The sequence below is a fragment of the Apteryx rowi genome, unplaced genomic scaffold (genome assembly GCF_003343035.1).
Source record: "Apteryx rowi isolate R43461 unplaced genomic scaffold, aptRow1 scaffold_512, whole genome shotgun sequence".
Taxonomy (NCBI): domain Eukaryota; kingdom Metazoa; phylum Chordata; class Aves; order Apterygiformes; family Apterygidae; genus Apteryx; species Apteryx rowi.
In genome coordinates, this window is record NW_020450775.1 from 130,490 (window position 1) to 145,631 (window position 15,142).

At 35.5% G+C, this 15,142-nt stretch overlaps 1 protein-coding gene and 1 long non-coding RNA gene across 6 annotated transcripts in view; both read left to right on the forward strand.

The window, feature by feature from the left end:
* Positions 1-33: 33 nt before the first annotated feature.
* LOC112972969 lies at positions 34-6,384 on the forward strand. The gene is made up of 2 exons (XR_003255846.1): positions 34-4,953; positions 5,815-6,384. It is a non-coding gene; the product is annotated as an uncharacterized LOC112972969 (long non-coding RNA).
* A 4,306-nt stretch (positions 6,385-10,690) lies between these two features.
* DOP1A (DOP1 leucine zipper like protein A) overlaps positions 10,691-15,142 on the forward strand; it is a 61,722-nt gene continuing 57,270 nt past the window's right edge. For 3 of the 5 annotated variants that reach the window (XM_026080228.1, XM_026080229.1, XM_026080230.1), the window contains exons 1-3: positions 10,694-10,750; positions 11,643-11,834; positions 13,164-13,345. In XM_026080228.1, coding sequence (XP_025936013.1) covers positions 11,697-11,834; positions 13,164-13,345 — 320 coding nt within the window. In that variant the 5' untranslated portion in view covers positions 10,694-10,750; positions 11,643-11,696. Of the gene's footprint in view, positions 10,751-11,642; positions 11,835-13,163; positions 13,346-15,142 lie in introns of all 5 variants that reach the window. The other 2 variants (XR_003255843.1, XM_026080231.1) reach the window with 1 other exon arrangement.

The following is a 15,142-nucleotide window of genomic DNA, read 5'->3' on the forward strand; positions in this document are numbered from 1 at the left end:
AAGGCCCGGGTGGGCTTCGTGGCTGCGCAGCCCCTCTCGCCGCCGGGGACCGGCCGCGGCGGCTGCTGCCGGCCCTGCTTGCCCAGGGGACCCTGTCGGCCCGGGAACAAGCTCGGTGTCAGGCTGGCAGAGCTGTCCTGCTTTGACCTTGAGCGGATAGGGCCTAAGCGCCTCTTTTGGGTCAAATTCCTGCCTGCCCGGCCCTGCTTTTTGGGTGGTTGCGATGTTTGGAAGGGTTTGTGGGGCATACGGCTGTCTCTGCTGTGTGTAGCACAGGGTTAAATTTCATCTGTTGATGGTGGGTTGCCCTTAAATCTTGTGATGCCCACTTGAAAAACATGAGTATGTGGCAGCTTCTGGAGTTAAATGCTTTCAGAAATATTATTTGCATACCTGTAATAAATCGATTAGGCTTTACTAATTATTATCTCCTTAAATATCCTAAAATATGCTGGATATGGGGTGCAGTCTTTGAAAAGCTTTTTCTGGAGGACTCTGCCTTCGTAGTCCTTGCATTTTCATTACTGATTAATTAGCATGGACCCTTGCACACCTGCATTTTCTTTCTGTAGGCAATAATTCTTAGTGAATACATTATGTCTGTCAGATTAACTGGTAGCATGATACCTGAATTCGAGCTATGTGAGGGCAAGGTGATGGAAGACTCTATTTAAATAGGAATGTGCCTAGATGTTTGGAGGAAATAAGGGGCTTAGCATTAGGTCGACTATCATGGGTTTTAATTTTATTGCCAAGTCTTAGTCTGTTTGTATCCGTGTTAAGTACTTGCATTAGTCTGGCTGCCACATATGTTTTTTTTTGTTTGAAATATTGGTAAGCTTTCACAAAGCAAACTAAAATTAAGTAGTCCCTTTTATGCAAGTTTAGTAATAGTGAGATATCTAAATATTGTGATTATATGAATATTGTGATTCTCCAAAAGGTATTTTTAATACCCTACAATGGGTAAATATTCACCATACCTTGGAAACTGACAAGCTGTCAACAGCCTAGTTCCTGGTTTTGTTTTAATTGAAGTGAGAATAGGTGCTTTAGGAAAGTAAGTAACCTGGAAGTGAGAGATGGGGGGAAGGAGAGATTACAGTCCTAACTTATATTTAATGTCTTGCTCTCCAAGCTTGTTGGTAGCATTAGTGACAATAGATGTTTAAACAGCATCTTGCAAAGACCAGAAGTTATCCTACATTTTTCAGTGGTGGTGAGGTTGTGCTTTGTAATACAGAATTATGTTTATAGTTTAGACTGCGTTTACACTGGTAGTGCTTTTCTTGTGTAAAAATACTGGCGTGCTACACCAACCACTGGAAACACCCATCACATGCACAGCAAACTAAATGAGTTAGAATGCAGTCTGTCTGGTAGAAGTGGGCTCAGATTATAGTCTTCTGCCATTGTACTCCATTTGAATAGGGAGGGGACACTTCTGTATGTTCATCTCTGACTTAGCTGTCTTGGCCAAATTTACTGCTGTAGGTCTACCTGTAGTTTTCATGTCCTTGCTTAGTCAGGGTAGACTTGCTGACTAAAAATGCTTATTACCATTCTGCTTTTTTTTTTTTTTTTTAACTTTGGTGGAACCATGTTGATATTGAATAGAACGTGTGTAGAAGAGGTCCAAAAAAGGTTAAGAAGTAAGTTATTAAAAACTATTTCAAATATGGTTGAGAAAAACAGGAGATTACGAGGAGACAGGATGAATTAATACTAGCTGAAGCATGTAATGGGAAAATAGAACTAACTTATTTGTATTCATGTAAATTGTCTTTCAGATTAATAATCATCTTCCTCTGATTTGTAGTTGAAAAACAGTTAAACTGTAAATAAAAAGAATAAGAGGTATGTGTTTCCCTCTAAGAGCTTTGGGAAAGGGAGAAGAAATGGTGCAGGACCAACCTTTTCTTTTCCCCCCGATAGCTGAAACCAGAAATGAGAAGACCTATGCTACTCAGTAAATGATTTCACCCAATAACACAATGCTATTTTTATTATTTTTTATTTTAATTTGTTTATAATGCAGTGTTAATTCTTTGTCCATGGTATGTGTTTCATTATTATAGAAATTTCAGAATATCTTTATGGTTGACAGGATGCAACTGTGGAGATATTCATAGATTTTCTCTCAGTAATGTCTTTCTCTATAAACAGGGAAAATGTATCAGAAACTTGTACTTGAATATAAGTGTATATATATATATTTTTTTTTCATAAAGCCAGGGAATGGTGTTTTGTCTCATTTGATTTCTGGTATAATTTGTAAAACCTGTGGGGAATTTAACCTTAATTTTATGTCCTTTCTGGTTTACTTCCGAGGATAAGGAGAGTGAATAAGTTTTGGTCCAACCACTATTTTCAGAACAGTCAAGAAAAAGGTTTTCACTGTACAAATCCATTGGTAATCCATCTGCAGAATATGTGAAATCAAATACATTGCAAAATACAGCCACAACCTAGATGTGTAGGTGTACCCATGGCAAATGACACTATTTCGGAATTAAAATCACAATAAAATTGATAAAATGAATTAGTGATATCTTAGGACTTCAGGGTATGTAAAAAAGTTAGCTGGACAAACTGTTGCCCAAATACTTGGGTAACCTTTTAATACAATGTTTTGTGAACACTGTAAAGAATATCAGCATTGCTTGGAGACTGTTAAATTCATCTGAAGCTATGTATTATTAGAATGATGAGTATGGAAAAATAAAAGGTCTTTTTAAATCTTTCATTTTAAAATTACTGTGAGCCAGGAATAAATGAATAAATTATCAAGCCACCAAATTTTTGATGTTGGTAGACTCTGTGGTGTGTGTCAGAATATTAAAAAAGATATCACCATGTGAACTCAGGCTGTTACCCCTGAAGCAAGGGTACTTTTCAGTACATGAAAATAATGCAASTGTAAGGGAAGACAATGACACTCATGTAGCCCTTTTTTGTTTACAAAACTGAAATGCACCGGCAAGTAGGCAAACTCTCCTTTAAAACAAAACATAGTACAAATCTAGGATTAAACATTGTCATACTGGTTTGAGATTTTCTATTGATACAATTGTTGTGATTTTGTTTTTTTTACTGTATTACTATATTAATTTGATTTACTAGTTTACTGGCAGGAAAAATAAGCAATAAAGAGTTGCTCAAGATATGTGTTTCATCAGTAAATGCTTGAAAAATGTCAGGAGAAGAAGAGAGCTGGCTAGCTAAAAAGGAATTCTCTTCAGAGAGGGCAGGTATAGTGATCATTTGAAGGAATGAGGCTGAAATATTGTAAAAATAAAATGCAGTTTGTTTTAGGAGAGCTGTTTTGTTACTGTGCTCAGGCCCCTGCAGAGAAGGTAACTGTTTGAAATCACTGAGATTACTTGATGAGAGTGCAGTAGCCCCAAAGCCTGGGCTGTGTGTATAAGACCTGGGCAGTTCCTCTGTGGGACAGGAAAAGCCTAAAGCTTACTGTGCTGCACTTACATCCAACCAGGATGTAAACCAAGTTGTTTCAGCCTTACCACAGTTTGTTTTGGTTCACAGAACAATATATGATGCACTGTATACAATGTTATACTGAAGGAACTTCTGAGTAAGGATTTGATGTCTCTGTTTGGCTTGGCGTTACTGAAGTGACTGGTTGACTTCAGGAGATTACATGTCATATTAAAAAAAAWAATATTATTAAATCCTGTCTTTGGAGTTGTTGGGATGTTGTCCTGGAGACTGAACTGGAGATCCTTCTGTTATAGAAGACTACCAAAATTGTCCTTACCTGTATTGTTTACACTTCTTTGACAGATGCTTTACTGTTACAATTTTAATTATATACAAAGATTGTGGCTTTGTGAGCTAAAGTGAAATGAAGTACAAGGGGGAAAACCCAGTGCAAAAATATCAAAACAGTGCAGGTTAAATTCTGGTGTTTGTTTTGTTTTTCTTTCCTTCAAATGTGTAATTGAGTAAGAAGACAATAGTGATCAGTTCTAGATCTAGGTTGAAATACCAGTTGCATCAAACACAATGTCTATACAAAAACAATGTCTATACAGTGCCCAACAGAGTGGAGAGGAGGAAAAGCACTTGTAAGTGAGCATTGAAGGACAAGCAAAGATTCAAGCAAGCATTTTTCCATTTTTCTCTAGGCTGTGTTATTCTGACTTGAAGATTGCCATCTGTTTTTTAGTAAGACACTACAGATATTTTGCATAATTTGATATAACAAATGTTGATATTTGGCGTTTTGTTAATTTTATATCTAAAATACATGATGGCGAAGTTTTAATAACAATACATAGAAAACTCAAAACAGAGTCATTTGTTAATAAAAATGAGAAAAATGGGAAAATATTACTTCGGGAAGAAAAAATTATTTTCAGTTAGTGATTGACCTGAGTGATAATGAAGAAGATACAAGCCATCATCTTTAATTTACTGAGCTGTAAATTGAGTTCTGTCAAATCTGCACATTTGATTTTGGTCTCAAGAAGAATATCATATTTTAAAGTAAAAGCTTTAGTGTAAGTAGAATTCTAGCATTTGTGTAGCGTAAGAGGACTTAACTCTAGAAGAGATGATACCTGTTAGTTTGAGTGTGCACTTTGTCACTTGAATTTTTGTATGCTACTACAGTGCTTTCATTGGCAAAGATGTATTTAGTTTGCTTTATTCAGATTTTTGAATTAATTTTTTTACTGTTAGATATGGGTAAAAATACTGATTTGACATTGAGTCAATGAGTATTTTAACAGAGAAAAATATTTCATTACTTTATTACAGCTGTGCTTAGATGTCTCTATAGTGAACAGAGCTGCTTTTTTTTCTGATACATTGCTACAAATAGTAAGGCAGTCCTGAGAAGTATGCAGAAACAGTGCACAAAGGGCAGAAGAAAAGGAATCCATTCTATTCTTTTAGAGGGTCTGGAATCAAAATCAAATTTTCAGTCTGGTATGTTAAACTGTTCTTTAGTTCACCTATGATGTATTGAAAAGCTATAATAAAGTATAAGTGAGTAGAGAGATTTAAATGTCATTCCTAAACTCTACTTAAACGGGACAATTAGAAGAGACTTCTATATTTACCAGTGAGGGTGAGAAGTCTTTGGTCACTTACTTTTCCCCTCAAGTAAACATAGATTTGATACTTTTTCACTTATAGAATAGTATGTTCCAAAGCAAATACATTCACTTATAGATTCTTAAATAAGTATTTTAATTATTATTAACAAATTAATAAATTTGCTTTCTTAATGACTGAGTAGGGAAGTTGATTATTGAGAAGGTTTGCAGTATGTTTCTTCATGAACACTCATCTGAGCATCATGAACATCTCGTAAGTCAGACTCTGCAATCCTACAAAACAGCATTAGCAGGAAGAACATTTTATATGCCTTAGGTAGTTCCACCTGTGTCCCAGACTGCAACTCTGCTCAGTGGTAGACTGAGCCTTTATTCCAGTCATCTTTCTCATGTTGACTTCCCGTATACCCAAAAGAACAAAAAAGTTACTTTGTTTCTGTTTATTGTCAATTTGTTTTTAATATAATATACTAATAAATATAATAAATAATAAACGTGTTTTATAGGTTTTAAAGCCAGGAGGGAGTGCATCCTCTTGGGTATCTAACCTAACCTTTTCAGTAAAGGCCGTAGGTTTTCTCTCAATTCGTGTTTGAATGAGAACCAATTTCTCAGAAAACATCTCATGTTGATTTAGAAGTTGCCAGTATAGATAATGCACAAATTGTTATGCTGACTGGATTTGAATTCAAACTTACCAGTAGGTATCTTTTTTTCTTTTTTTTTTTAGTGGGAAAAATTTAAGAAGTTGTTCCTGCTTGTGAATTTTGACTGGGTGGAAGAGTGCACTGAGAAGTGATTAAAAACAATATTAAATCTTATTAGGAAGTGCTTTCTACTACTCCAGGACACTGATAAGGTCTAATTAGAGTTAAATATATGGTTTCTTTTTTGATTTGTTTGGGGAATGTATCTTTCTGCATTTTTCATTATTGTGAATAGCAATTAGCCAAAATAACAAGCTCAAAATATTCTTATTCTTCAGAAATCATTAGAGATGCCACTTTAAACAATTCTGAATATGAAAGGACTCTGTAGAAAACCATTTTATAAATAGAGTAATTAGCTGTAATTGGAAAATCTGCATCTTTGTTGATAGAATATATGTATTCCCAACATTTGATTTTTATCTTGAGAGACCAAGCTGGGATTTGTGGTATTTGTTTTGCTGTTCATGCTCTTAAATGTTTCTGAGGGGAAGCAAAATATAATGAATTAACACATGACAAGGCTTCTGTTTTCCATGTATTCAAATCTGTGTTTGTATTTAGTGTACTAAAATAAAAACGTGTTCTGCAGTTACCAGCTTGGTGTGTGGGCACTGTACACAACTTAAAAACATCTGCTTTCTGTTATCTGTTAGACCTCTTCCTGTATGTCCCATAATCATGCTTTGATCAGTAAACACATTTAGAAATAAACCTTGAAATATGACAAAGCTGAAGTTCTGAGGAATTCATAGGAAGCAAGTATGCGAGCCAAAGTTGTTAGGAGAGTTAGGACAGATCATGATAACTCTTAAAGAGAAATAATGCAAGCACAGTTGTGCTACACAGTGATGAGCCCCTCGACCTGTACCAGGAAGCAGCCTTTCCAGTGTTACAATTCTGTGTGGCTTGGAGAAATGTCAGAGGGGAACAGCAGCAAGTCAAACCTGAAGAAGAGCTTTGGGGTATAACAGATACCTGAGAATTTAGGAGTAGTGGGGAAATCGTATAACCTGGCAAATAAGTTGAGACAAAATCTAGATGAAAGTTACTTATAGGTGTAGTTCTTCTCAATCTAATTTCTTTTGCTTCAGTCAAAACCATTTAGAGCCTTTTAAGCAGGTCACTAGTTTGTATTGAAATGAGACATAAGGCTGCAGTTTGGAAAGGATGAACATTAACTGTAGAAAACGTAGCTGTGAAAGGACCATCTTAACAGGATTCAGAGGAAAGTCAAAATCACTTTGGTGATGAGGGGATTGAAGGCTGCTCTGTGAACATGTGACACCAGACCCCCAGCGAAAAGAGATCCACAGTCCCGAATAACTGTGGTTTCCTTGTCAAAGTCACAGTAGACTACAGTCAAAGACTCTGCAGGCATGATATATCCAGAACTGCCCAGTATCTGCTTTTAAACCCYTGGAGAAGTTGAAGATAGTAAGTGTCAAGACCTATTTCAGAAATTACTTGTGATTTGAATGTGGATTTATGAAATAGTTTAAGGTTTATTGCATTTCTTAGGTAGTATAAATACTCCTCATCGATGATAGGCTTCCCCTCATCCCCCATTCCCTTTTTGTCATCCATAAAAAGAGGCAAGGTCATTCAACTGTTTGCTGATTGACCATGTGCTGACTCTTCATGAGATTGCGTGAATTTCTATCTGAGAAGTTTGCCTCTTCCTTGTCATAAGATATGCCAAAAGGGGGAAAAAACAACAAAAACAAAGAGCTCTTCATCCTTCTGCTTAAAAAGAGAAATGACTGTAAAACGTTTCATGCAAAGTTGGCACTGATGCTAAGTGGTGACTGCGGAATGACAGGATAAATGGTTTCTCCTCTTGGTTGTCTGATGGTACAACAGAAGCTATTTTTAATGGTTTTGGTCTATACGTTTTATTATTTATCTGATTTTCAAAGTAGTCCGTGAATCAATAAGGCAGGGTGTGATCTTTGTAAGGAGATAAATATTACTAAGTTTTAACATTGTATTGACGTATCAGTGCTGCAATATTAAATATTGTTAAATCTGCAATTTCATTATAAATGAAGAAAACGGAAAAGTATCTGTAAGAATATATGCTAGAAATGAGAAAAGATTAATTATATTTTGATGCAATATCTTCAGACTAAATAAAAGGAAAACTTGGAAGGACAAGTATATTTTTATGTATGAGGGCTAATAAAAATGAGAATACCTGTAGCTTTTAGGATAGAAATGGTGCCAGGTTTATAAATAATTATTTGTATATAATATTTACATAATATCTCTTCTATGTCCTTGGCCTGTTATGGCTACTGATATGACTTGGAAGATATGCTGTTTAAAATAGAGACTTTTCATTGTGAAGAAAAATGAAAAGTGCAAGAAATTCATTCTCTCTCTATAACCTCACATTATATAAAAGTGATAATTTTTTAGAAAAAAATGAGAGCACAGAGTGGTAAGAAAACATAGAATGTGTTTTTTCTTCTCTGCACAAAACTTCGTAATGATTAAATTCACTGATAGCATATGGGCAGTGTTTAAGTGTAAAGGGCTTTTTGGCCTACAGAGTATTTGTAAAGAGTAATAAGACAAAGCAATAATGTGGATAAAGGAAAATGGCTTTCTGAGCAACAGAATAAAATATGTCAGAAAGATTTCATAATTAAAAATATATAATAAACTGTAAGCATAACCATCAGCAAATATAGTCAATTACAGGAATAGAGTAACTTCATTACTTTCAATTGGTGGGCAATAGACCATTGTCTAAAAATGTAAGCTATTCAAATTTGGAGGTTTTTTTGTTGTTTTTAAGTTGAAAGAGAATATTCTGATCTGTTAGTAGGTCCTAAAAAACTACCTGTTTAACTCTGTATTCCTGCTATTTTTGTCTAACCCTTAGTAACCCTCGATCAGTCCAAATTGTTAGCTTTCGGATTTTTCAAGCATTTGAAGAAGACAGAACCATTCACCCAGCCATAGACGGTCCTGTTGCATTTATGCTTTAGCTGAATAAAAAAGGATGCTGATGCTTTCTTCGCTCAAAAAGAATTATTTGCTGTGTCAAGTTCTTACTCCATCCTTTGTGCCTGGAAAAATGAGAATTGCGCTGCTTTCGTGTGTTGGTCCTTTCTTCTTTTCTAGTGTTAATATTTTATTTTACTTTTGGAGACCAGTTGTGCAGCTGTCTCTGAGAAATCTGTTGGCATCCTATAGCTTCTCAAAGCAAAACCGATCTCTTTCCAGACTTAATCCAAAGCAAAGATGGTTATTATGAAATGAAACTGCACGAAATAAACTTTTAAGTAAAAACTGATATGTGAGCTCTTTATTCCAGTGAGGTATCATGAAATCTATCGATTTGGCACTCTGAATATACTTTTAAACAATACTTTCCATTTGTGTTCTGCCTTGAAGACAGTCTGTCATTATTAGTCTGCCATCGGGATCAAGGGCACAAAAGATTTATAATTCTTGGCCGTTTTATTCACTCCCGCTATCCCAGGTCTTTTTTCTCCTTTTTTTTAATAAATATATGCTTATTCTTTTTTTTCTTCTCTATGGCTTTCCTTTTTATTCTGAAGAAACAGAACAAGAGCGGTATGAGGAGCAAGATGGTAATAGAGAGGATAAGGAAATGACTAGTGAGGAATTTTGATTGTTCTGGGGGACAGAAGATAAACATGATGAAGGCAGAAAAGAGCAGGCCTGTCTGGTACCTCACAGTCCTCGTTTGTCTAATAGCAGAGTTGGGCACTGCAGTCTTTGGAGTCCTTGAAAGGTCTGTGGTGAGTGGGGTCTCAGAGGCCCCTCACTGCTACCTGCTGTGGCCCTGTGGTCTCTCCGGCTGAAGCACAACTTTATTCTAGTAGTGAAAAGATGACGCTTGGGAGGATTAACGCTGGTTCATATCACTTTATCTTCAGAAGCACCTGCTAACTGAAGGAACAAAAAGAAGGGAGCAAAAATCTGCTAGGTCACTTGATCTGATAAATTTGACCAGATTGTTTAAAGCCTGGTTTACTGCTGTCTTTATTTGGATAGTAATGAGATGTTGGGTACAGCTTTCTTCCTTTTTAACTCTTACAGTGCTGAAGAGGTAAAGCAGTGCTAGTAGAGGTGATGGTTTTTGGCTTTTGAGTTGACCTAAGAACACAGCAAGGAGTTGGCTTTCGAGTAGCTGAAAATGCTGGGTAACCAGTCCTGAGGCTTTGCGAYGTTTTGTCAGTGATAACTCCTGGTAACTGCAGACAAAGCTTGTATATAGCAGCTTCATAGCCATTTTGGGTAGAACCCTGTTTGAAGGGATGGATGAATGGATACAGTATAAATTAAGTAAATATAAAGATTTTTATGTGCCATATAAAACATTGGTGATACATGAAAAAAGGCAGAAAACTGTTCATGTTTTCTGATGCATCTTACACAACTGGAGTGTGTTTATTGCATGAAATCATACAAGTTGAATTTTTAGTTTTTTCTGACTAGTCCAGAAACATTTAAACTTATTCCTTAGCAGAGTTTGAAGATAAGTGTCTTTAGTTCATCAATTGTGTAGAATCATGAGAGGACGGGAGTGTCACTTTCTGTCTCCATTAATTCTTCTGCTGTATTATTTCATAGACATTTATCTTCTCAAATATTCCCGCTGTTTTATCATACTACTTCTCATTGGGAATAGGAGCCGATGAGGCATGTTCTCCGGTCATTGTAGAAGGTTTTACTTAAGCTGTTGTGTTACAGTATGGTATTTATCTTGCCTGGTAGGCAGTCTGTTGAGTACAGTTTCTCTATTGTTACACCTGTGTTTTTGTTTTTTTTTGACCACCATGCTTCAGCCCACAATTGTGCACACAATTTTCTTCCCATTTTCCTTTATTCAAGACAGAAGACAACAGCATTTGTTGAGTGTGATGTCTTTTCTGAAGCTGCGCATCAGAGAGAACTCCCAAAAGACTCCAGTTAAAAGGGGTACAAAAGCTTCTGTTACAACAGGGTTTCCCGCTATGGGTTGTAGTTGTTTGGGGTTGAAATAGCTTTAGAAACATTCTTTTTAAATGATGGATAAGTTTAATGAAATAAATAGTGTGTACTCATAAAAATATGAGGTCGTGTTTCTGGAACTGGAATATCCTAATTACTTGGTGCATGAAAACATACAGAACAAATTGCAAAAGCCTCTGATTATAGGACACTATTAAACTTATACTTCTGGTATGTGTGGCTAATATTATAATATTAAAGCAAAGCAGATTTGTATTGCTGAATAGGAACACGAGGTCTTGTAAAAGCAAGTGTTGAGGCCTGAACGTACTGTTGAATACTGGGCAGCTGTCTTGCATGTGTCCTTTTCTCTTTTCTTCCACCTGGAAGTGATTCAGAAAGATTGATCTCTTATTTTTCAGAAATGTTCATTTGTGGACAAGTGGGTTGTTTTGGTGATGACCCAGAGGGGAAAGAGAAAACAAACAAACAAAAAAACCCTTCACAGAAATGCAAAAAACCCCATAGCTGGATTTGTGTCTACTGATTTGCGGCAGTAGTGTGTTAGCTGTTCAACGTTAAGATGTCTTCAGACTTACTGCACTGTGTAGAATAAGCAGAATTGGGGGAGGGGGTGACTTTTCCAATTTTTTTTACAGGACTAGATTATAAATACAGTATGGGACATGTATTTCGTATTTGTGTGCTATACATGTGCTTCTGTATAAGATTTGTTATAAATAGTCTGATTTTAGTTTGATGTTTCTTATTGCCTTTCATGAGGAAAATGTCTTGCTCTTTTATGAAATTGTTTTAATAATATGACTTCAGTAACAATGTTTTAGGTGTGTTTTTTTTTTCTTTCTTTCTTTTTGGACAGGTAGTGGTTGTACATGAATTGCAAGCTAGTCTCTAGTGGGCACTCTGTGGGAGGATGAACACGGAGGAGCTGGAGCTACTGAGTGATTCCAAATATAGAAACTATGTAGCAGCAGTTGACAAAGCACTGAAGAACTTTGAATATTCCAGTGAATGGGCAGATTTAATATCAGCACTTGGAAAGCTAAACAAGGTATGCTTTACTGGGTGCTTTTGAAGAAAATTCAGGAATTGGGAACATTGCATTTAAAGACTGGAGTACTGGTGTAATAATACAGAAAGGTAATGTTTTAGCAGTCTAATATACTTGGAAAGATTTTAGCAGTTTGAGCCATATGTTGGGTCTGTACAGGGAACAGACAAATCAGAAGTGTCTTAAAGAGTTCCAGTAGAACCCATTGTAATCRTAAGGGGGAAATTTCTTTTTATTTTTAGTGCAAATAAATGCAATTTTTTTTCTTCCAATTACTAACATTTGCTTTTAATCTCATTGCTATAAATTATAATTTTATTGAAACAGTATGAAAAGAAGGAATCAGTATAAATATCAGCAAGATTTTTATGTGAAGTAGGGGTTATAGAATGAGGCTCAAAACATTGATAAACCAGAGAATTTTAACATTCTAATTAGTGTTACCGGTAAATATATGAAATGTGTAATATCATCATGATCTTTAATAGCATTTTACAAATACAGGTCCTGATATCCATAAGAATCCTGTCCTCATCAGTTCTGTTTGTTTCTAGGCATCTCTAGTCAGGGTTGTAATTTTATTTGCATACACACATTTTATCAGTGTGAAACTCTCCAGAAACTTGCACAGAAAATGGCAAGGCTGAAGCATTTACATTCTGCCATTTAAACTGTGGAAAATCAGGAGTGACAGTGTTGTTGGCAATGTTTATGGGACAGTTTTTTGTATAGATTCTTTCTTTTTTTGATCTGACAATTTTGATCTGACAATTCTTATAGCATGTGCATATAAAGAAAAGGCTATGCTATTCAGAAATAAAAATCTAAAGATATAGATGCAATTCTGTGTTCCCGTTCTGAAGCGATTATGCAATTTCAGGCAGTTGTAAAGTTTTGTATGCTGTCTCACAGTTTCTTAAACTGCAAATAATGAGTTGTGTTYGGGATAACTTTAATAGTCCTCTGTGAGCTACTGGCAATTCGTTTTGACAACTGGAGATAGTAATTTTTGTCCTGACATGCCGTAGCATGATTATGGCATAAAAGTACTAATAAAATGAAATGACAAACTGTTAAGTGAGGAGCCTGTTGCAAGTGAAGTTTTACATACCTTGGCAATTCCAGCTGTGTCATGTGTACAGGTGTAAACAAAAAGCTCCACAGTACACTTCAAACTTTTTGGTTCTGCTGTCTTGGTGACTTAGGTATGTGTTGTGACTTACTGACCATGTTTGGGAACACACTTGTAAAATATGGATTTAACATTTAACTCATTTATTTTGTGTTGTTTTTCTTAATGTGTTGGTTTTTTTGTTTTTTTTTTACCAGGTATTACAGAACAATGCGAAGTACCAGGTAGTACCCAAAAAGCTGACTATAGGCAAGCGCTTGGCACAATGCCTTCATCCAGCTTTGCCGGGTGGGGTTCATCGGAAGGCACTTGAAACATATGAGATCATCTTCAAAATCATTGGGCCCAAGCGTTTGGCAAAAGATCTTTTCTTATACAGGTACAAGTAGTTTAAACAACTCCATTCCAAATACATAGTTGGAGTGCTTTTGGTCTTCTGCATTTTATATTAATAATATTGCTTAGTTATACTGCAAGAATCAAGTGGTTTCTTTCCTTCCTGTTCCTGGCTCTTGTGTAATACTCTTCCTCTGAATATTGTATATTGGAAGATACGCAGATCACCAAAACTTTTCGTAGAACAAGTTCTCTAGTGCTACAAAACCTGGAATTTATCATTTCTTCATTGAAATAAACATTTTGTGCATGTATGTACAATAATTGTACTGTTAACACTTATTTCAATATATTTGCATTACATTTTTCTATTGTGATTTAAGTGTTATTGGAAAAGAGTTTGAGTATCATTTTTCTCAAGAAACTTTCTCTTCCAAGCAATCTAAGCAACAGAATAAAAAGCTTAATCATATGTTTGACTGGAAAGGTGGGCAAGTACAAATTTTTCTCACTGATAGTTTTTAGAATTGATGGTCAGGAAAAGGAAGGATAACCTAGAGAAGAAAGTGTCATGAAAATATTTTGATTCCTAAACCTCTAATAGGTGTCTAGTTGGGTGGGAGAGGGGAAGATGTTTAGGCTATTATACAAGGCATAGAGGGGTGTTTGTGTGTAGATTTTTATGTACATATATGTACACATGCATACACACACACAGTTGCATATTGTTCTTAATCTTTACTTAGTCCTAGAGATTAAAGTTTCATTAGTTTGAGAAACAATAGAATAAAATGGAATTCTGATTAGGTAGCTAAGGCACATATTAATGCCTGGAAATAAACTGTATACCTTAATTTCAGCTGTTCTGTCTTGCATTGGCAAAACATTTACAGTTAAATCTTTGGGTGGGGGGGGAGTCTTCCAGTTCTGGTGGGGGGTTTTTGAGTATGCTTTAAAAGATTCTGTGAACTCATAGCTCATGTCATTTACTTGTGTACCAATTCAGTAGCTGCAGTATCTGGTTAACAATAAGTTTGAGCATAGTGAAAAATGCTACCTTGTGTAATGTAACTAAAGYCATTGTGGTAGATGCTTGGGAGAAGACTAAGACATTCACACATGGCATTATCAAATATTCCAGTCTTTTGGTAAAGGAGGAATGAGCATTTCTAAACATCAAATCTTGAAGGATGAGTGGTAGCCTTACAAAGAAAGTCTGTGGGGTAGTGTGTTAGTTATTGAACAAAAAGGCTTTTTTTCCAGAAAAATGACTTGACAATGGCAGCACAGTTTTTCTTCTAGATAGATAAAAGCAAAAATAATTTTTACAAATACAATTGTACTTTGAAAAAACTTTTTTCTGTGACATGGATAACACCATATTAACAAAGTTTTTTTTTTTTTTAAATAATGGATATTTTAAGAACCTTGTTTCAAACTTACCTTTTTTTTCTGTGCATGCATTTTCTCTGTGTATCAGGGGTCTTCTAAGCTGAGTCCTCAGTGAAAATAGCAGTTGTGTTCACATATCTTTGATTATTGGTGCTATTTGTAATAATTTATGCTATTTAGTAGCAAAAGCAAAAATGTTTTTCGTATGTAGGAAACATCTCTTTTACTTAGATGATCACATTTGTAACTTTCATGAACTTGCACTTAGTTTCATAGTAACCTCAAAAACATACTTCTAAGGTTTTTAATCTTTTAAATAGTCCCTTATAAACAATAGGTTTATTGTTGGGTTGAGAATATGTTTTCAGAGAGAATTTCTGAAGTAAATAGATACTTTGTTGCTACTAGTCATAGAGCATGGTGGTGTGTGTCAGTGCAAAATTCTAAG